At 38.5% G+C, this 24,308-nt stretch overlaps 1 protein-coding gene across 1 annotated transcript; it reads left to right on the forward strand.

Moving 5' to 3' along the window:
- The first annotated feature begins 1,989 nt into the window (after nucleotides 1-1,989).
- On the forward strand, nucleotides 1,990-7,323 carry barhl1b (BarH like homeobox 1b). The gene is made up of 3 exons (XM_088434120.1): nucleotides 1,990-2,860; nucleotides 5,019-5,241; nucleotides 6,005-7,323. The coding sequence occupies exons 1-3, from the start codon at nucleotides 2,401-2,403 to the stop codon at nucleotides 6,303-6,305; spliced, it is 984 nt and encodes a 327-aa protein (XP_088290246.1). The 5' UTR covers nucleotides 1,990-2,400; the 3' UTR covers nucleotides 6,306-7,323.
- The last annotated feature ends 16,985 nt before the right edge of the window (nucleotides 7,324-24,308 follow it).

Consider the following 24,308-nt stretch of genomic DNA (forward strand, 5'->3'; position numbering starts at 1 on the left):
TGTAAATTTTTAGTTATTCTTATCAAAACTGTTTTCAGAGTGCTTTATTTAAGAGTCTGATTTTTTATTTCAAGTATAGCAGATGATGCATTAACAGTTTGGTTATGCTTTTGTAAGAAAAATCTAAAAACTGTTAGGTGAAAAATAACCAAATACGGGTCAAAAAAGGTTCGACCAAATATCTGGGTCAATTTGAGACAACCTTTTGGGTTTATTTATACAAAATAAAACTAATTTCTGATGTTGTCTTGTTCAAAACGAGACATTTGTGGAATTGGTTGGTGCAAAACAACCCAGTACATTGGGGCACCATGACCCGAATATTGGGTCAGTCCTTTTTCAAACCATAATTGCATTACTTTTAATCCCATCTCTTTTAACATGTTTGATCCTTGAGGAAAATACATGTTAATCACAGTTTTCCAGTTTGGAAGCAGACATGTTTAAGTTTTATTTTGATTATAATACAGAAATCTGATGATATAAATTGTTGAGAAGCTGTAATTTTAGGTTTTGAAAATATTAATTATCCAAAATAAGTATACGTATTTGATTATTGATTATCTGTTGACTAATCAAATCATCGTTGCAGATATATATATATATTTATAGAGCATGTTTTCGGTAATTCTGGCAAACGTGTTTTAGTTTTTTTCATCAGCTAAACAAATTTGGACTATTTAATTGGATTGGGAATAAAATGACACAATCAGTTTGATTTTCCTCTCAAGTTTAACAAACTATACTTCGGAGACGTACACTATAAGTTTCACACACATCATCAGACATTCACAAAAGGCAAGTGGTGTAGTTTAACCTCGTTCTAAAATATTTTAGACCCGACATTAAAGCTAAAATAAATAAAAAAAAGAGGTGCTACAATGGAAAAAAAAAGCACGATAAAACCACAGCTTCTATCTTCAGCCAAGGCTACTGGGTGTGCGTTGCCTGATATCAGGCTGGTCCCCGCCTCGCTTGTGACAGCTTGCAACCGTGATGGGACCCCATGGGAGCCAGGAGCGGATTCACTAACCTGCCGGTGTCTGGGACCGACGCGCGCCTCCAATCTGGTGGTCACATGGTGTGTGTGCGCGCGTGTGTGTGTGCGTGAAAGTGTGTGTGTTCGATTATTAGGGGGTGTCGGGGCCGTCGTGGGGCAAACTGTGCAGTTAAAAGTGCGCACAATGGTTTTGCATGCCTGTTAGGGTGAAAAGAGCACACAATGGCAACTCGCAAGCCTTGAAGTTGTGCTTCATGCTGGTGCTTATTGTTGACAATTACCAGGGACTATTAGAGCGTTATTGTGCTTTAAATGTTGACAGCGCGGAGGCGAGGCCTTTGTGGCTATTTGGAAAAAAATATAAACAAAAAAAAAGGAAAGGAAAACTTTAGTTTTGTGCGACCGTATTTTTAATGCAAAGAATAAACACACTAAACATTAAAGAAAATTCAAAATGCGAGTGAATTATTTAATGAAAATGTATCGAGACAAGTATGCATCGAGAAAACAATCCTCAGTCGGCATGAATAAATCAAATCAAAAAACGAATTTATTTCGGAGCTTCTTTGGAAGCTTTATTTCTGTCAACACTATTAAAATATGACGTTTCATCATAAATATATAGTTGGAAATGACGATAAAATGCCCAAATGTGATAAAGCCGCGGAGGATGCAAAAAACTAACAAACAAAACAAAAAACAATCCGTTGAAAGGAAGAAAAGCAGTTCCTCGTAATAACCCCATTAGAAGCCTCATCAATGATGTAATGAAAGCAAACAGTGTGAAAATTGCCTGTAAACACTCGGATCTGAGTCTCCTGATGAATCCACTGTCTCTTTTATCAAAGTGAGGATGAGCCCGGTAGGGGACGTCAGGGGGAGGGGCTGCTTGGAGGGAGGGGGGCGTGCGGGGAGGTCCGCCGTCAGCCAATCAAGTCGTGTCACAGGGGACTCACGTGGACGAGACCCTCTTAAAACCTATAGCTCCTGACTTTTCCTCAAGTTCCATTTTTTACCACTTCCTCCCTTCTCGCCGTTAGTTGGAACTGTTTAACCCACTTTACCGCAATCGCGCGCATCCGCGTGTTTCGCCTTGGCGCGCTCGCGATCCGGCTCGCTAAAGAATGAGACGACCAGGAGATCCAGCTGGTGGCTGTCCATGGTGCTGAACCGGTTTTTGCGTCAAATCGTCAGAGTTTCGCGAAGACATCCAAGTGGACGGTGGAACTGAATGGACGACTCCAGGGACTATCATATGATTATATTATTATAGTAAAAAATATATATTTCGTGCAAGGACATCTTCCGGACCAAGTATCAAACTTGCCGCAAATATCAAATGGTAGTTTGAGGAAGTCCCCCCCCCTCCTCCGCCCCCTCACCCCCGAGCGGTCAAAACAATGGAGGCGTCCGCGAACGGCTCCAGCTTCGGCATCGATTCGCTGCTGTCCCACAGACCCGGAAGTCCGCTCTCCAAGGCGGGAAGCCTGGCGGGGGAGTGCCGCTCGCCTCTGGAGTTCAGCCCCAGGTCGGACGCGGAAAGCGGCTGCTCCTCGCCGCCCTCGCCCCGGAGGGAGTGCGCCGACGAGCCGAGGCAGGGCCACGGCCACGGCCACGGGGTCGGCCTGCCGCCTCATCTGCAGCACGGCCCCGGGATCTCGGCCGCCTCCCAGCAGAGGACCATGACCTCGTCCTTCCTCATCAGAGACATTCTGGCGGACTGCAAACCTCTGGCCGCCTGTGCGCCTTACTCGAGTAACGGACAACCCACGCAGGAGGCCGGCAGGCTGGCCGCCAAGATTGCCGACGACTTTATGGAGAAAATACACAGTAACTCGTCTTCGGACAGCGAATATAAAGGTCAGAACGCATTCGTGCACAAACTGAAGACGGATTGGAATAGACCGCTGTTTTAATTTTCTGTCATTCAAATTAATTAAAAAAAACACGCTTACAAATAAATTTAACTGCAGTTAAATCGATGACTATATCAAAAAAAAATCGAGTTCATTTCGGACATAAAATTACGTGTTAAAAAAAACAGGTTAAAAGTTTAAAAACAGTTTTACTAACTGCACCACAGACAAGAGGTGATGCATTAATTTTAAAAAAAGGCAAATATACTTCAGAGAAATGTATTATTGAAATATTTAGGATACCAAATGTTGATTCAGGATTTTGATCAATCCTGCGCTTGCGGCACAGAATTAGAGTTGCATCTTCATCAAAAAGAATGCATGTCCCAAATAAAAAAAGAAATAAAATAGGAAAATGGCTCCTTGTAGCGTACTATATTTTTCAAACCATTAATTAATTTCAAACCATGCTACTGATCTTCAAGTAAAAACAACTCGTTTTTTTGCTATTGTGCTAATACGGTCGTTCTTATTTACAGTGTTTCATTTCTTCTAGGTTATATAGTGTCAGCCGAAAGTTTGAAACACTTGAAGTAAAAAAAAAAAAAAATCAAGTTATTTATTTTAAAAAATGCACAAAGCTGTGAGCGGAAGGTCCCATCCCATGTCGTAACCCATCCTTTTGCAAATCAAGCTGACTGAGAAAATAAAGGTGCAAAGCATTATTGAATCATCCAAATGATATTCCTTTTTTTAACATAATAAATATTTTTCTCCAAATATTTCTGGCAATATGTCCTCATAAGTTCGATAACTGTTTCCAAACTTTGGACTTTGTATTTCAAACAAATGACATGATGGGCAAAATAGGAGTTTGGGCATGTTCGTAGATAAAAGTCATGAAAGCTCGATCTGTTTCCAATCATGTCAGCCATAACAGACATGTCACCTGCACGCACTGACACTTCAATGAAACGGCTGGTGGAATGAAGTCCACTGCTGCAGGCTACGCCACAATTAGAACTACGCAGACACGCACGCACACACACACACACATACACACACAACACACACACACACGAAAAAAATGATGAAGAAAAACAAGGTCATCGACTTGAGCAAAAATATTAAGCTTATATGCATGCAAAAAAATAAAGCACGAACACGATGCAGTCGTCTGCGTCATATTGAGCGAACCTAGCTATAGTATTCACGGTCAAGTCTTGAGTGTGTTCTGTCTGCTGATTGATGTAAGAAGCCGCGGGGACCACGGCGAGCCTCTCCCCAGCTTTTGATTTCCCACCGAAACGTCCTCCTCCAATATATCAGCGAATTTGATGCAATTTGTCGGCACCACTAATCACATTTGCTGGCGCTCGAGGCCCGAGCGACTCGTGTGAAGTTCCTCGCGGTCGCTCGTCCTTTCCCTGGTGGCTCAATTAGGCGGATTATTGTGCTGCTGCTGCTTGCTTAAGAAACGACTAGTCCAAAAAAAGATTTCCCTCTCGTATTATTTTCTTTCTTTTTTTGTTTATTAAAACCGAATTGCTCGCCCTGACACGCATGAGGGGGAGCAAAAATCACACTGCTGGCATGCATTTGATTACACATTATGAAGTTAAATGCATTTGATAAAGAGCCCTTGCCAACATTACAAATTAAAAAAAAAAAAAAACAGTATTTCACACATTTCTTTAAATGTTAAAAGCCCCGAATTTTCGTGCAATTGCAAACGGTCAGAATCGTACATATGGAACATACGTATATACAATTGTAGTATGCGAAAACAAAATGTATTAAGCAGAGCAAAACCGCCATGATGCTTATAGAAAATAAGTATAATAATATTCATTCTCCTTTATACGCTGGATCCTTTTTTAATAAAATTTGAGTTTTGATATTTCAATGTCTTGAAAATGTTACGAAAAAAACCATAGTGTCCATATTGTTTGGTGCAATTTCGTACTTTGGATTTCAAAGGGTTAAGTCTAAATGTAGTAGACAAACGATAATGACGGTGCTGCAGTTTGTAAATAAATTGTAATCGGAAAAAAATACATATATCACCTTTCACTAAAGCGCAACAAAATCACCAAAACAGCTTTTCTGATACTATATTATTTTTTCTGACATTTTTTGATCTTCCAATTTGTTTTATTTAGTTAAAGAGGAGGGCGACAGAGAGATCTCCAGCAGCAGAGACAGTCCCCAGGTGCGGCTCAAGAAGCCCCGAAAGGCCCGGACGGCCTTCACGGACCACCAACTGGCTCAACTAGAGCGCAGCTTTGAGCGTCAAAAGTACTTGAGCGTCCAGGACCGCATGGAGCTGGCCGCCTCTCTCAACCTTACTGACACGCAGGTCAAGACCTGGTACCAGAACCGGAGGTATGAAAGAATCTAATTTATTCTAAAAATCAATACAAAACTATAATATAATATAATATATATATATATATATATATATATATATATATATATATATATATATATATATATATATATATATATATATATATATATATATATATATATATATATGCCTTTTTTGGGGGGGACGAATTTGAAATACTGTGGCAGGTTAGAGTAAACTTTCATTTTTTAAATTAAGGCAGGAAAACCAATTTACATAGTAAAATTCGACAAAGGCTTTGTCGATTGGTTTAACAAAGTTGTTTTTTTTTTATCGAAGTTTTTTTTTTTTTTTTTACGTCATTAACATGAGTGAGGCCGGTTATAATGTTTTTATAAATGGACATGTAATGCGGAAAATATATACGTTTTCAATTGCGTTAGCTAAGGATGAATTAGTTAGCAGCTTCGAACATTCGGGCATCTAAATGTCATCAATAAACACAAAAAAACAACACTTTGGGTCTTGAATTATGCATGGCTTGCATGTGTGTGTATCAATAATTCAAAGAAACCACTATATCTCCTCAATTATCTTTAATATGAATTATTCACCTGCGCGGAGTGCACGCCGTGTCTGGGTGTGAATACAAGAGACAACTCGAGACTATTAAAGATAAATAAATAAATATTTAAACATTAAATAAGTAAATAAATAAATAAATGGTCATTTCGGCATTTACTTAGGGAGATAAACACAAGGGTTAACGATGTGTAACTGTTGACGTCATCATTGAAGGACCAAGTGGAAGAGGCAGACCGCGGTGGGACTCGAACTCTTGGCTGAGGCTGGCAACTATTCGGCCCTGCAAAGGATGTTCCCGTCGCCCTACTTCTACCCGCAGAGCCTGGTGTCTAACCTGGACCCAGGGGCGGCCCTATACCTTTACAGGGGCCCATCTGCACCCCCGCCCAGCCTGCAGAGGCCCCTAGTACCCCGCATCCTCCTACACGGCCTGCAAGGAGGCAGCGAGCCGCCACCCCCGCCGCCGCTGCCCCCCATGTCCGGTGTCCTCTCCCGGCCCGCCCAGCAGCGGTGAGCCGGAACCCAGCATAGAACCATACAAGCAAAAGAAAGAAAAAAAAGAAAAACAAGTGAACTCGTAGGAGCTTTTATGGTGCGAACCAGAGACTTGAACATTGAGGAGGCAAGTTATCACCTCGTGCAATTTCACCCCTTTTTTTCAGACTTATTTATGGCTTATTTATATTTCTGTATAAATCAAAGGCTCTAAGTTATGTATTTATTTACATATTTTCGCACCATTATACACTGTTTTTTTCGTTCGATTAAATGACTCCAATATTATTATTGTAGTTGCTTTATAAAAAAAAATCATGCTTTTATTATTATTGCGACGACCTGAGTACATAATTTTAATTTGTATGATCCAAAAGCTACTTTTGCTTTCTTGTAAATTGCTAATTTGACTTGGCACTATGTTGAAATGTGAAAACATGTAAATAAGAATATTTTACATTGCATTGGACAGAGATTTTTCTTTCTTTCTAAAATCCATACGGTGTCTTTTTCAAACAATTGCAGTTAATCATTTAGGGTGTCGCCAATCCAAATATAATTTACAGCTGTTAAAGGATGAAAATCAATACATTCGAAATGTTTTCTTTTATAGTTGGGGTTTTAATTGCAGAAAAATGCCAATTAATTCAGTGACAATTCTTTTTTTTCTCACTTTAGCCATTTCCTCTTTATTTTATTTTATTTTCCTTATCCCTTTCTACGAAACAACAAAACTGCAAATGATGGGAGCAAGGTGCACCTGCTGGTACAAATAGCCTGTTGATTGCTTTTCATGTATTTGGAAAGACGATGTGATTTTTTTTCTTTTTCTTTAAGTTCACACAATACCGTACTTAACTGTTTTCCTCGCTTTTGGTGAAAAAATGTAACATTGCAGATGCAAGCTTGTGGAGTGGTTTTCGTTTCTCTTCCGTTTCTCGAGTTATTTTCTGGTGCAATTTACAGCAGACGGTACAGGATGGATTTGATGTAAAAAATACTTTTATAAATGTGGAAATAAAAGTCTTTGTTTTTAATCGTGTGACTATAGGGTTCTCAAGAGAGCATCAGTCAGAAACCCCCAAATTATATATATTCAACAACAAATTAGAACAAAGTTGTTTAAAAAGGAAACTGATATCTTAAAGCATAAACATTATTTACTCTTGTGTGTATTTAGGTATCACACGATTTGTGTTGGATGTTTGCAGGTGTGATTGTTTTTTTAAATAGTATAAAATAACGAAGCGTAATTTCCGTATAAGTAAAAACCATTTTGCAGTTATATAACTCGATATTACAGACGATAAACCACACGGTAAATATACAATGTCTATATTACATTTAGAAGACTGCACAGTAAGAGTTAATATTCATTTTTAATCAAGCCTTACACGTGTCATCAGTGTCAGTGAGAAAGGGAACAGTATTAATTAAACTTTGCAGGAATCAGTTCAAATAGAGGCAACAACTGTTTCGTTGCATTATTTGAGAGTTAATTTAGTTCGCTTTGGTGAGTACGAATAGGTTAAATAAAAGGGGCAACTTTTGCTTTTCCCAAAGTTGTTTGCATTTAATTTACGTACAGAATGTGTGTTTAAATTAAGGGTTATTTTCATTCGTTTTGAATTTTACATTACGGATATCAAATCGGACAAAGTGATCATTTGTCACGGGTGTCATATTTTTTTCTGAAAAAGGAAATTAAATCATATAGGGAGGTTGCAGGTTCTTACTCTTTAATATCAGCAATTTCCTAAATTAACAGCAGCACCAGCACTTAGTTTTCCATAAACAATGCACGAGATGAAATATTAATGCCATGTGCGCAATTGTTAAGTGTCCTAAATGATCCCATTTGGAAATTGATTGTTTCCATCCTCCCCTTCCTGGATGCTCGCTCCATGTTCCAAGCCCGGCCCAACAGCTGGTGAGCGGTCTTGGAGGAGCTGCAACTGCGGCCCGGGGATCAGCGTGCAGGGGACAGCTGGTCAGCGGTGCCGCAGTTGCGCCCCCCCCCCCTCCCCCTTTCCCGAGCCTACATACATATTCCCCCTCCCATTCGTGATGCACCCGACTTCTATTAGAGGTCAAATCAGTTCAGATTCTGCCGGGCGAGCCTCGCTGTTAACGATTAGAACAAAAGACTTTAATAGGTTTTAATTGAAAGTCGATAATGGCTTTGATAGGCAGCTCCCCCTGCTGTCGTCCGCGCATGGCACCTGTTCTGCGGGGCCCTCCACTTAGCGGTCGTCCGCGGACTCGCCACCGTGAAATATCAGACTGACGGCCTGATAACTGGCGCGTTTATGAAGCGGAAAATTGCATTAAAAATACAGTGACGGCTTGGCCTGCGAACAGGAGGGGGAATGAAACACCTCCCAACTTGCCAAAAGATCATTATAGTCCCATCATAGCGATCCGTGTCTGATTCACATAATGACCAGTAAAAGGTTATTCTTGAAAGTGCAGAGCCGAGAAAGAAAGAAAAAAAAACGGGTGACTTTATTTCCCCTCCTTTTTTTTGCATGTGAAAGGCTGGCGTTAAATCCCCACGCTCTTCCCACGGATTGTCCCCGGCTCAGGGTTAATGAAGTGCGGATGGAGTCTCGTTGAGCTCCCGACATGAAAAAAAAGGAGAATGAAAGAGCCAAAATGATCAGTGACTTTTCTTAATCCCGACGATAGCTAATCGTAATGATAAAACATACTATTTAAAGGACGCGTTCAAGAAAATAAAATCTGCTGATAACATGTTACAACATTGGCCCATTTAGACAAATTCAATGCAAATCAATTTTATTAGCACATGGATATTTTGAAGAGAGATCATTGTCAATAAATGGTAACTTTTTGTGGAAATTAATCAATTTACACCTGCACCTATTGAGAAAACAACGAACGTGCCTTTAACCCTTTAAATTATAGTGGACAGCTATATTCATTTTTATCTCTTTGAATTAATTTCAAAATGATCTATTTTATATAATATAAATAAAATACCAGTTAAACGTGTCAGGAAAATTGCTCACCCTCTCCACATCAGTAGTAAAGAAAATGTAGTGTTTTTGCAGGATGAATTCTGATTTGAATTGCAAATTTCCCAGGCGTGGATTATCTTTTTTGATAGTACACGAGTACCTAATTTGGTGATATTTGAATGCAACTTTACAATATGAGTCCAACCTGTAACCCTGTTTACAAAATGCACTTGACCTTTGACCCTAGGGTGAAGACATCAACAATCTCAAACACAAACCTTTGTTAAAAAAAAAAAGTTGGGTTATCAGTCATCATTCAGCATTTTTTACAACCTAAACTTTTTTGTGAGAAAGACTCGTATTTAGCTTCTAAACGGAGACACAGCTGCCAATAAAACTACACACTCCAGTTTGTTAAAAAAAAAAAATGAACCAAATGTCAGATCTCATTACAAAACCTGCGATCTTTATCTTAAACGGCTAAACTTTTTGCCATCACGCACTTTCCTAAATGCATTTGAAATATCTTCAAAAAGGTCCACCATGTTGTTTTTGAAGGCTTCAAACAAAAGTGCCAAAGCGGATCTGGTGATTCAGTTGTGAATTGAGAGCTTCGAGAAGATGAAGAACATGATGAAGTAGAAGCAAGTAGAAATGATGGCGTGAGCGAGAGAAGAGCAACCTTGCCTGGAGGTACATCGGGCCGCGAGGAGTAAGGCGAGACTTGCAGACTGTAGGCGAGATAACCCCACTAATCATTTGCCCAATATGACGGGCTACAACTACAACTTGGGTCAGGGGCGCAGGGATTGACATCCCAATCTGGGCAAATAATGAAAGCTTTCCTCTCGGATCAGACGGAGGGTTGAGGATGGAGAGGGGCGGGAGAGTAGGAATGGAGGAGGACCTGCTGCTTTGCAGGCCTGAAATCACCTTTTTTGAGATACAGTCATAGCGTAGCAAAGGTGACTTGAAGCATTATTAAAATGAATGGAAGACCACAAGCCAGCCATCTTAGAGGATCGAAAGTCTTTCATTCACAAGTGATATTGTGCAAACCACAGGTGTTTTGTTCAAAGTAGAAAATGAGTATGGCTAACCTATGAAAGCCAAACAGAAGCGTAGAAAGATATTGTACAAAAAATGCACTACAATGATGTTGTCTGGAATGAGCAGGGAAGCTCTAACTTACCTGTACGACTTTCAATATATTGGGTGAAACATGTTTCACGGACGGTTCATTTAAAAGTGGAACAATTCCATTATTTAAATAGTATATTAGGGCTGTATGATGGTGCCTGTTAAAAGGTGTTTCATTAAATCCCCAAATGTATTTACTTAAACCCAAACATGGATTGCATTTTTCATGTTTTAGTTCAGATAAATCACCAGAGGGTGGCAGTCCGTCAGGACATGAAAAAACAAAGAGAATGACAGGAAACCTAAAAAATGAGAAAAAAAATAGGCATTGGTGAAAAGTGGGTTTTTGTCCGTCATTGCATTCATCACTCGCCAAGAGTGGTGGGCAACCAGTCAGGAACGATGACGGAATGTCTGTTACTGTCAAGTGACTGACAGTTGCCCATTATGCCAACAAGCATGGATAGACAACAAATGACAGAGCAGCAAAAATGTGTAAAATGACCTACACTTGTGATGAATTTTGCTTCCTACCGGATATTAGCTAAAAGCAAGGTAATTTGCATTGATTGCAACACAATCAAATGGTGTATGTGTATATATATATATATATATATATATATATATATATATATATATATATATATATATATATATATATATATACACTAGATGTACACTAGATGTATGTAAGGTGTGTGCAAGATGATTTAAATACTCATTACATGGGTTGTAATTAAAACAACTCAAATAAGTGCATTTTAAAGGGGAACTTTTTAATTCAATTTAATTTGGTACACAAGATGATCTCATCTAAATTATTTGGAAATTGTTTCAATGTGAACTCTTGGCCTGTTTAACAGAACTCAAGAATTCTACACGTGGGCGACCATGACTTATTCTGTTGTATGAATGGCAACAGGTGGTCACACAGGTTCATTACCTCTCGCCATGTGAGCATTTCATTGTTTTGCCTGTCACTATATATCACTGCCATAGATACTGTAGGTATAAAATATATATGAATGAATGCATAGCATTTTATCATTGTGTCATGCATACAATAGTATGCCCAGCCCACCTGAGATTATAAAACACCAAACAATCAAACGATCCCGCCACCAGGACCAAACTGCGACAAAACACGTGTCAAATTTTCTTTTCAAGATTTGCAAATAGTAATATCAATTTCAATAACACCAAAATTAAACAGTGGTGCAAACCTTTACACAGGCAAACAAGGACTAAACTATTAAAATATGCAGCCGGTCAACAGGGTCACCAGATGTCTGACACGAAACATAAAGTCAGCACTTATATTCAAATGAGTCTTTGGCAAACTTTTATAAACTGACAGAGCACAGCACAGTGTAAAAAGAATCTCGAAAGAAACTGATTGAAAAACAGTCTTGACAGGATGTTTCCACCAGCAGTGGGTAATGAAAACTGTGTAGCGCGCAGCAGGGGTCCGGTGTAAGCTATATCCACATCAGATGACAGAGATTATTCAATCAATAAGTTGTTGTTACCACAGGCCTCACTGCTCATTCATTCTGGAACGTGACGAGCCTCTTGAACCAGATGACATTGCAAAAAAAAAAAATCCACCCCTGAGACCATGACCTTCCGTAACCAGCCAGCCATAGAAACGCCTCTGGGAGTAGACCACAACCCGAAACGAGGAATATTTTTGCACTAGTCTTCCTGTGACGTCTGGACAAAAGACATCCAGCACGAGTAAATATTCTTGACTGTTAAGTATTTTTCACTCAATTTCATTCAGAAGTCATAAAAGAAAAAATATTTGGACTATTTTAAATTTATTTCATGTTTTGATTTGCTGTGCAGCCTATAAATGCACCAAACCAGTTGCAACAGAAATGCCTTCTGCTAATTGCTGTCAAACGCACAACATGTACAAAATTCTTAATAAACAGAAATTGATAAACACCTTGGATGGGACAGACTTGAGCCTAAAATTTAGCCTCATTATGCACAATTAAAGGTAAATTAAAAAGTGCCTGAAATCATTAGGGATAAGACAGGCATTGCCAATGAGAAGCCATTCCAACTCAGTCAGTAAAAAGATTGCGCAATCCCAAGTGAGGCAGGCTGGTTATTGCCTTACTTGTCCTCTACCTTACTTGTCCTCTACCTTATGTATTTGAACTGAACTGGCTGAATATATATATATATTATATATATATATATATATATATATATATATATATATATATGCGCATTTGGCCATTTTGACTATGAGATTCAAACAGAAAATCAAGATGAAGAGCAAAGCGCTAAAATAGAAAAAGATCTTTAATCATTTTTGATCTTCATGAAACAGATGAAGCTGTGATTCACCCCCCCCCCGAGTGTACGTATGTCCTTATTGAATATTAATTGCCACGCATTTGGTGAATAGGTTGAAAAGCTTAATGCATCCAACTGGTCAGCCCTGAATCTATTTTTAAGTGTGCTAAATTAAAAGGGAAGAGGCAGTTTCTTGCCCAACCTCAGGGGTCACTGAGCGAAGCCACGGGGAGGCCTCTCACCTCATAAACATAAAGGCAGGAGAGGTCTTCAATAAATGATGAGGGGTGGTATACATGTATTTTTAACAGCGCTTTCGTGTGATGTCTGGCAGCCCTCTCATACTTTGTCTCCTGGTAGAGGGCAGAGAGCAGAAGAGGACCACGCATTTTTGAAACGGCCTCACTCCACCCGTTGAGGGGTGGGGTGGGGGTGGGGGGGTGTCAAGGCAGTGGGGTGGGGCCTGTTAGGTAGTTTGAGTAAAAGGATCAAATCAGTCATGTCAGTCAAGCAACAAGTTCTCACTTGTGATTCTATGTCAGAAGGAACGTGGGATTACATAGAACAAATTTAAAATGTGAACTGCTCTGATTTGCATACATATTTTATCAATGTGGTCATGCAGCAAACCGCCATAGTTTACACAGTCAAGTCCAGTTTATTTTAGCACTCAACTCAGCCTGCTTTGGAGAGTTAATTAGATGACTATTTCATGAGAGGAAATGTGGAATGTTTGACCGTGAGCTATGGGAAAATTCAAGTTAAGTTCCCAAATGTCAGAAACATGATGAAAAGTTAGTTAATCAACATGGTATAGCAAATTAGTTTCGACGCAATCCATGAAGTACTCAGGTCAAAAAGAAAGTCATGTCGATAGGGCAGGATTTTGGTTTCCGGCAGCAAGCTACAAGGTGGTGCACCTCAAACAGGACCCTAATGTGGATATGCGGCATAGAAAATGCATAGTTGGACTACCTAGTAGTCACTAGAGGTATCTCAGACCAGGCAGGAAATCATTTCAATGGGTTAGTGTTCTCTTGAATCATGTTACATCAATTTTAGAAATCGATGGATAACAGTAAAAACTTGATGATGCAATTTCTAGAAAAATTGCTGAATGGAAAAGTAGAAAAATGTGGAATCATATTGATTAAGGTGAAATGTTGCAGAAAATGTATGAAAGAATTTGGAATTTTGTGAAATAATACTGAGCAAATGTGGAATTGTATCAAATATTGAAAGACATGTAATGATGTGGAATTATATTGAATAACATTGAATGACCATAAATGATAATTGTGAAAATGTGCACAATGTTGGAAGAATATTAAATGATCTGGCATGGCAGTAAAACATATGAAATGAGGTGAAATTATATTGAAATGAAAAAACATAGGCGATATGCAATATGTTCATGAAAAATGTAGGATATTTGGTCATGTGGGAATTGTGGTGTTGTTGAAAATGATTCACTACGTAAATAAAATGAGATGACATTTTGTTCATCTAGAATGAGAATGGTTTGTTGAATATACTGTATCACTGGACATTTTTGGGGTTGTAAAATGCAGACTTGTGGGATTTTTTGTGTGGGTGAAAGCTACCAGATTAAACAGCAGGATGAATTGAACTAACTGAACTTCCCATTTTTAACGGGAACTAAAGCGCCATTTTGAATACACTGACCCTTTACCTCTAAATCAAACCCTTCCCATTGAAAATGATGGAGACATCTTTGGATAAAAAATGTGTAATTATGGGAAAACTGTGACTCTTTGGAATGAGAAAAACAATAACCCTCAAGGTATGAATGAAAATCGGATGGATTATGTGTAAGCAAATGCATGCCAAATTGATGGGAAAAAAAGTAGAAGAACATAAATATCTCGACATGTAAATAAAATATAGGACCATTATTATTAGAACACTGCCGTGTGCTGCTGTATACCACTACATTGGTGTGTGTGTTCTTGTGGGGTGTCAGGTGTGCTCTTCTTGGGGTTAGAGCCAGACACATTGAAGAATCAGTCAAAAGGACAGGTTGGGGACCTAAAGGGGGGCCAAAGATCCCCTAATTGGACAAGTGAGCCCGGTGGCGGTGAAGCCGAGTGCGACGGAGACAATCTACCTTGGTGACCACTCCTTGACATGCCATTTGCCTCCGAGGACCCCCAGGGCTGGCCGAAACAGCTGCCCGACACAGCTATAACTCCAGGCCAAGACGAAGACCTCGGGCTAACAAGCGGATAACGACAGACGGGCGGCGACAGAAAGGGAGCGGTGCAACAAAAGTAGCAATAGACCGAGAAGTCACAAGGAAGCGCTGATGTGCTCACGCTGGCACTCTTGCTTCGTCCCGGTTCAAACTCGCTTCACAAACGCAAGATCTCAGAACCTGCGTGGTTTTCCTGCCTTGCTCGCTATCCTATTGCTCATTTCATCATCAGACAAAGTGGCACCAATATATTTACATGTAGCAGCTCAGGAATTTGGAGGCATGTTGCCTGGGAGATCACAGGCCTGGTTTATAGAATCGAGGCAGCACAAACAAACAGCAGCCAAGGCCCTTGCCGCTGCACACACACCCACACACGCAAATGCGCACAAACACCGTGGCGATACACACCTGAGTGCAGGAATACACACACTCCCAGGTTTGAAGTTTGTCTGGAGTGGCAAGCCAAATAAAGAGCGTGAAGTGTGATGCCAGGAAGGAGAAAAAAGCATCTTCAAACGCTTATCAATACAATTGGCGGTGCCAGGCGCAGCAGTTTAACCTCTTTAGCGCGCCGGGTGTGTGTTCACTGAACGAGGCGCCTTCTCTGGAATCCGCCTTCTGTGCTTGTCGTCTTCACAGAAAGGCGCCGGGGCCTGATGGGTACTGAGAGTCCCGCTTTAACAGTCCCCAAAACCCAGAATAAGAACCTGAGAAAACACAGCAAATTCTCCCACTTGCCAGAGCCCCGTTTAAAAAAAAGACAAACAAAAAAACGCGCACACGCAAAAGTTATGATGTGCAGCAGAAATTTGCAAAGCGGTAAATAGTGATTCAAGTGCCTCTTCACAACAGATGTCCCAAGTTAGCCTCTTTATGGGAATCAACTTTTTCTGACTATTCTCATTCCTCCGGCATCCTCTTAGACGCTGAGAGGGACAAACACGAGCAGCCATACAGAATAATTCTAGCACATTTGTAAACACTGACACAAGTACAAAGATAAACAGGCAACCTATAAAAATCCACACTGTCAAACATGTTTATGCAGCGCTGTAGCAGGATTTATAATGTCCAATTCTATCCTGCCTGGTGAGTTCTCAAATCTGCTTTTACTTCTACTGTAGCCAAACTAATTCACAAGAAAGGGTAGATATGGTTTTAGCAAAACAATTTAAGGGGTTTGATTTTAAAGGGAAACAATTGGATTCCTTTCAACTAAGTGGAATCACGATTTTGGTATGGCGTGACTCAAGTCATCATGATGCAATGAACTTTTTTTGTTGTCATTTTACAGGCATGTGAATTAACTTGTCAGTATTGGAAAGGCAACATTTCCTTATAAGATAGTCCTCTCCATTAAAAGCAATTCAAAACATATATTGATGCAAAAAGTAGTACCTCTCAATTATTTCTGAGGTTATGCTCCAAAAAATGCCCGTAATAATTGAAATCCATGTAGAGGTAGAGTTTCTTAAGTATGTTTTTTTTTCATATATATTTTTTACATTTATGATGCATTTATTAAATACTGGATAGCTTTTTCTTTATTAAATATGTTTTAAGTCTAGATAAACCCTTCACTACCTACCCAATACACGTTTCTTAGGGATGCATTAACATTTTCTCACATCTCTCTCTGTTTAAACATTCTTAAAATTCACACCTTTGTAGAAGGTAGGCAAAAAAAACAGAATACCCAAACCCAAACCTTGGAAACAACTGAAAAATTCTTATGTGGAAAATGAAAAAATTCTTATGTGGAAAATGTGGGAAAATTCTGATTGGCATGGTGAAAACAATAGCCTGTAATGTGTGGATTTAAAAACATGTTACAATTTATATAAATTTGGCTGACTTATCTGAAAGTAAAAACAAGTAAACACAAAGAGGGGAGAAGAAAATATGGCATCTTGAAATTTGAATAAAATATAGGAATAGTAACATGAGAAGAAAGGTCAATTAAATGAACTGAAAACGGTGAATTTTGAATGTTAAGTAAATTACGTTAGATATCCTCACGCCTAAACCTGAACCCAAAACTTTCTCATTGGAAATGAGGGTCCACATTTGAAATTTCGTGGTAGAAAATGTACAATTGTGGGGAAACGGTGAATCTTTGGAATGAGGAAAACAATTGCCTTGCAGGCATGCATTTTTAGAATGTTTAAATTAAATGCATGTCAAAATAAGGTGGAGAATGAAAATGTCTTGAGATTTGAACAAAATATAGGAACATCATTAAAAAAACTGCACTGCCGTGTCTAACTGTATTCTAAATTGGTGTTTCTGTGTTGTTGTGGGATGTCAGGTGGACTCACTCTGTGAAAATCACTGATCTATACAATAAGGCACCCAATTTACCAAACCCTAACATCTTGTGTATCTATAGTCACATATCCAAAAAAGTGAAACAAAATCAGAGGAGGAAGCTTCCAAGCTCACCAATCAAGCATAGCCTGCCAGCGACGCGGCAGCGCCATCCAAGGCTTGAATATGGCGTGCAATCAGCGGCAGACTCTGGACCCCTTGATCCTGAGCAGAGGCGGGTCTCAGTGGACCCATGGGTGCCAAGGCGCTGCCATCCAAACCTGGATGCGTCAGACTCCAGGCGGCATATGTTTGCGCGACGCGCAGGCAAACTTCTCGCTATGACATTATCCGCCATAACTACAGGATGGCAATGTCAACACACACTTCTGCTTGCCTCACATCTTCTGTAATAATGAACTGCAGGCACTGAACCTTTTCGTCTTCTGCCTTTCTTTATGACAATTTGCAGCAGGCTTTTGGCTTCACACTGCATTGTGACCTCCAGTAGCAGAAAGTTGAAATGAGGGAAAAAAAAAACAATAGGTGAATATATATATTACACATGATAACACTGAATTATAACAAGGCAACTCAAACAAAACAGACAGAAATGCATACTAAAATGCATACTAGTATATTTCCAGAGCATGGTTGTATCGCTTACTTTGTTTGCAAAATAAACAATTTATGTAAGGTATTCTTGTTTATCCATTGTAAAAGTTTTTGTATGTGTCTGTTTCTTTTTAACGTATATTTTATGACATACGATACATAATGGATTTTTTGGGAACATGTTCCCGTAGAATGACTAGATTTGGCTCCATCCAGTCTAAACAAAGTAAAACTAAAATTTGAATTTACTCTGAAAAAACGTACACACTTCCAAATGTATGTTTTGATTTAACATTTCTGTTTGAACTGGGAACAACCTATACGGTACCTGTACGATATGTATGAATACACCCTTTTTGGTTCGATTTTTACTAATAAACCTTTCAACCTTCATAATATGTTTTTCTAATGCTGTTAAGTATTTAAGTGACTTGTAATTAATCATAACATTTTCCATATATGCGCTTAATCACATTTTTCAACAACTATTTTTCATGAAGCTTATGAAAATTACTGGGTATAATCATGGAATAAACATAACCGTCAAATAAAAAAAAAAAAAAAGTTTAAAAAACATTTATAATAGCTTCATTCGACCCATAATACAATGAAGGTTTTTTTTCTTTTCCCCAGGTAAAATACAACTTTTGAACAAAACAACCAAATCTGAAGCCTAGTAACAGACTTTTTTTTGTTTTGGTCACAGAAACAGGTAAAATACAACTTTTGAACAATACAACCAAATCTGAAGCCTAGTAACGGACTTTTTGTTTTTTTTTCAAAGAAACAATTCTCCGAACTTCTCATCTCTAGGTTTAGTTCTGACATTTGGGAGAAGCTGTGGAGATAACATAAGAAGAGAGTTTTGCTCTGAGATGGTACAGCAAAGAAGTACAACTAAATTGATGATTGAACTTGGCTTTGCAAAGTGCACTTTTTTTTTTCTTTTCAATGAGCCGTTGACCAACTTTTGAAAGTAAAACTACATAAATGTCCATCTGTCTGTGCCGGTGACTCCCTGAGTTTGGTTGCAAAGTTAGCACATTTTGGCTCCCACAGGAATAAAATATAACTGGGTTTCATTATTTTGTTAAGAGAATAAACTGCCTTCACAGTTAATTGAGGATTTTTTTAAACTTCTGAATTTAAATTTTGTATAAAAAAAAAAAAAAAAAGTTAACAGTTTAACTATGACAGTCCTTTTAGAAAAAAACCCATCAACCTACGATTATTTAAATAATACTTGGTTTTAGGGTATCCAAATGCGCCTGAATCCTATTTATGGAAATTTGTAAAAATAGGTCTGTTCATTGAGACTGCACCTTAGAAACTGGGGTGCCTTATTGTCCTACCAGTGATGGAGAACCAAAGCTTCATGAAGCGTTTGCGACTTTTTTTTAACGCCACTAGATGGTGCTCTTGGTTTAACATGCGGAGAAGTAAAACGATACTACAAGTAATATCTGCAGTAATATGACTTCATCTACTGCATGTGTTTTACAAAGTAGACTTTGAGGCAGTGAAAAAAATTCTGCGTTAACTGAGTGAGCTGGGACCAATCACTGGATGCAAAATGGAGCAAGAAAAGTGCTTTGCTCCAAACCAGAACGCTGAAATGTAACAATAATAGGACTATTTATACATCACCTTTAAAGACAAAGTGTTTACAAACTGTTTTGACAAGAAAGCAAGGCCGAAAGATGCACAATTAGGAATAAATAGTTGTCTAAGAGATAGTACCGCAGAACACAAAGCAACAAAACAAAATGTGGGTCAAAAAGAGCAAGCAAAGATAAAAGTATAAGAACAATGACTGAATAAAAGGCGATGAAATTTAAAATGCTCTGTAGAAGAGTGCTTCGAAATCTAGCCTAAAAGTGCTCTGGATAATGATAGATGATGAGTAACAGTTTTGTTCCCCTTTTTTTGGTAATGTTAGCCCATAGCTGCCTCCAATCTTGTGCTGGAATGATCTACAGCAATTTGTGTGGTTGACACAGCAATTGACATTGGGCTTACACATCTTTGTGATGGAAAGGCAAGAGCAAATCGGGGTCTACTGGTCCAAACTGCAAAATTGTGCATTAACTGTCAGTTGGTGAAAACCAAGTAGTGACCTCCATTGCAAACAAGGGAGCTGTAGCTTGTGGAGAAAAACAGAGCTAGCCGCTCTAAACATGATAAAAAAGATGATAGAGGAAGAAAAAGCCGCAAATTGTACAAAGTCCAGCTTCCATGTGCACACACAGTTGAATTATCCGCTAGGTCTTTTTTTTACTTTTGATGCTCTTATCACTTTAGATGAAGCTCCCCTCGAAGCTATTATTTCTAAGCCGTCAAGTTTACTGCCTGCACGCGCCTTCCTTTTTCCACTTTCACTCTTGGAAAGAAGGGTCGCCAAGGGGAAAAGGCAAAGAGTAACTTATTGTTTTTATATGAGATCTATTCCCCTGCTGTTCTGGTCAATAATGACTTGGTATATCAGTGACTGCCTTGCTATTTGCACTGTTTTCGCCGTGTTTTCTCTGCCTGTGATTGAGCGGAGCTATTTTCGTGCGCGAAGAGAGGCGGTAGAGGACCAACGAGGCTAACGTCTGTTTGATCAAAGTTTATGTGAAATTTCCCGAGGCCACTGGGGGAGCCGCTGTTTATGAACTGTAATAAAAAGAGTCATTTTGACAGTGTGACCCTGGCATACAGGAGGGGAGGGGGTGAGGATTTGGTTAGGTTTCTATCTTTGCAAGCAGGTGGAGCTCAGACAAGGAAGAAGGAGAAGAGTAAGGGAAACATGATGGCTCATATGGGTGAAATATTGCTAAATATAATTGCATCTGTAGTAGACTCTGGTAACAACACCTGAACCTTAACTAAATTGAAATTTGACGTGTGTGGCCCCCCAAAAAAGACCAAGGCACTCTTCAAAGCTTCTCATTTGAATTATGTAAATGAGAAATCTATCTATCTATCTATCTGCCTATCTATCTATCTAGCTATCTAATCACAAATTGCTCTCATGCAGTAGGATAAAAGAGAGAGCATGGATGCTAACGGTGTAGGATCAAGCAATTTAATGAAAAAGAAAGTGGAGTCAATAAATAGATGGGTATAAATATCAACCTTTGAGAGAATCAAATATTGTTGACCTTTTGCTAAGTCGATAGTGTAATCCTCGGTGCTCCCGGCAACCGACGCAGACATGTGAGCGCTATCACACATTTAATGAAGATGATTCGCTCTGGATGGAATGCCGACAGATGGACTAAAGTGAACTAAATGCTAGGTTAATGACAGCAAGTGACTGATTTCTAAATGAAACTAAAATGCTATTTCCACACAGATTACCTCAGATATTTAATGTTTAAAACTCAGTTTAGAAGGTCTGAGCTCCAACACAAAAACTTCTGTCAAAATCGAATTGTATTTAGGAGTTTTTAGGAAATAGTAGAAAGAGAAAAGAACATTTCCAGAGTCAAAGTATACTATAGTCATTATCATTAAACCTAAAGTATATTTACTCACTAAATCTGAAAGACATGCTTTACTTTTTTTTTTTTTTTTTAAAGAGTCAAAGCCATTCATATTCTAGGTATTTATTTTATTTATTTTTTAATTTTAATTTATGAGGCAAAAGGATGGTCCTAAAGCGCATCAGTTCCTGATAGCGTTCTTGGTAGGTTTAATACGAGCAAAGGAAAAAACGTTGTCAGGAATCTCACTTGTACCCCAGAATCTAGAAATTAAAAGGAGAATTCAGAGAATTAAGTGATTTTTTTTAATTTAGTCTCGGGAGTCTCACTGAATTTTGAGAGTAAACTAAGATTTAAATCAGACTTCTGACTTCAAAGTTCAATTCTGAAAAAAAAGGTCAATTCAGAAAATATTGTGAATTCTGGTTAAAGTTGGAATTTGCATAATCAAATCAGAATACTTAGAAAACATTTGGATTTTCAGTCTGTTTTTAGAATCAAGTCAGAATCCTAACTTCAAAGTGCAAATTCCAAGAAAAGTACAAATTCTCAAAGAAAATCAGATTTCTAAGAATTAAGTCAGAATTTATAGTCAGAAGTATGAGGACAGATATACAGTATAGTAAGAAAATTCTGAGAAAATTAAAATTCTGACTATGGAGAGACTTCTGAGAATAAAGTCGAAATTCTAAGTAAAAATTCAGAAGTCAAAGTCAGAATTTTGATAATAAAGACAGCATCTGAAGTAAAAATAAATATGAGGGAAAACGATATCTAAACTTTGAAAATTAAAGTCAGAATTCCGAGGATATTGTCAGAATTTTAAGGATCATCAGGATTTCCTTCTCAAAATTTGAGGATACATTTGGAATTCAAGTCAAAATTCTGGCTATAAAGTCTAAATTTGAATGATGAAAGTGCAAATCCTGACTTTAACGTAAGAATTGAGTGACAATTTTGAATTTTATTCAGAACTGAGAATACTTCTGACTTAAGTGAGAATTCTTAGAAAGAAGGCAGAATTCTGAGAATTATGAGACAAAATAATAATCCAGACTTGAAGACTTCTGAGAATTCTAAGTATATTCTCAGAATTTTGAGGGTAGTCAGAAATTTCTTGTCAAAATTTGAGGATAAAGACTGACTTCTGAGTATAAAAGTGCAAATTCTCACTTTGAAGAGAGAATTTGAGAAAAGTAAAAAACCTGAATTTATTCAGAATTCTGAGAATAGTCAGAATTATGACTAAAGCGAGAATTCTGATGATAAGTCAGGAAAAAAATTCATGGATAAAACGAAGAAACCAAACTTCTTTTTTTCTACATTGGCCCTGATTCTCTTCCGTATAAATGTGCAAAAATCTCAGAATTTCGATCTTTGTGGCAGATTCTGTCTGTTGTATGAATACATGCGACGTGCGCATCCTTCCAGTTAAGACTTTAGCATGCATCCCTCACACACTTAGGGTCTTCTGTGGCTGTCACGCACACACGCAAACATGCACACACAAACACACACATATGCACACACACACTTCACTCACGGGCAGGGAGCGGATTATTGAGGTTGTATCAAAAAGGAATAATAAAGTAGGTTCTTAAGATTTTAATAAGAATAAAATGAAACAGTAACCATCGAGGGGCCAGCAGGGTTAATCCTTTCTATATTACTGAAAATAAAAAAGGATAAAAACAGGCGTCAGGGCAGAGCTACAGCGAGGGGGGGTGGGTTGAGGGGGAGGAGTTTGGGACATGAAAGAGAATGAAAGCGGGAGATAGCGCTGGTCATCAGCTAAAAGTATAAGCAGTCAAAAGAATGACTGGGCTCGAGTTTAACGTGGTATAATGTAATCTAGCGTTTTACAAGCGGCACTTTTTTTTTTTTTTTTTTCTTCTGTCGCACATGGCCAACGATGACACTGTTTGACTGTGTTTAGAATTGATGAAAGCGCAACCCATTCAGGAGCATCCTCCCAATGTCAAAGCACGTGCGCCCGCAGCAGCAGATGGCATGAAACAGTTGGCAAGAGTGAGCGAGCGTGAATATCTGTTTACTAATAACCCTTTAATTACTTCAGATGGGCAACGGGATCAAACATCCCGAGCCACACAGGAATTAGCCTTAAATGAGACTGGACTGAGATGGTGGGCGAACTCCTTCTGTTGCCATAAAGACCTTTGCAGGGAGAAAAAGCGCTTAGGAAAACAGTTCTAGGCCGAAAGTTGATTAAATATTCTCTTTTTCCCTGCTAAGAACGATTTTTGCGTAATCAAACAACATGGAGTATGATTTAATATTAACCCTGAGAGAGTGCAATTAATGGCAAAGGATGGTATTCAGTGAAATGATCTGATTTTTTTGAATAGCTATCATCGACTGCAACACTAAATTAATGCGTCTTCAAATCGATAAAAGAAAAGTGTATTGTATGACATAAGTAACTCTGTCACGAGATTAACGAATGATTAGTCGCTTTTGAAAACCACCGCAACTATTGAGAAAAACCCTCAACCTTTTTTTTTTTTTTACATTCAGATACATCACCACAGATGAACCGATTACTATACAAAAATGTGGCTTCAATCATTTTTTTTTTTTTTTTAAACTCATTGAATCCCAAAGACTTAGTTTTACGTTTTTTTCCTTGCGTAAATGTTTGGCTCATGGAAGGTCTAAAAATTATTGGTAAATGATGACTAAACTAATGCGTACTAACCTATGACTTTAGATACCTTAAGTACAAAAGTAATTCATTAATTTAAACATTAAAGTAATCAATTACTTTAAGTACTTCAGTATTATCGTACTTTAAGGAATAAGGTGATTGGTTATTATAGTAATTACGTATGGAAAGTAAGCTAAGCAATACAAACTAAACATATAAAATGAGATGGAAACAGTCTTTCATTTCAATTTTATTAGGCATTGATGCCCAATCGTTACCCGTGTATAAAACTCATCCGAAAGCACATTTTAATCCTGTG

The sequence above is a fragment of the Hippichthys cyanospilos genome, chromosome 15, assembly GCF_059441005.1.
Source record: "Hippichthys cyanospilos isolate Australia breed blue-spotted pipefish chromosome 15, RoL_Hcya_1.0, whole genome shotgun sequence".
In the NCBI taxonomy this organism is placed as follows: Eukaryota; Metazoa; Chordata; class Actinopteri; order Syngnathiformes; family Syngnathidae; genus Hippichthys; species Hippichthys cyanospilos.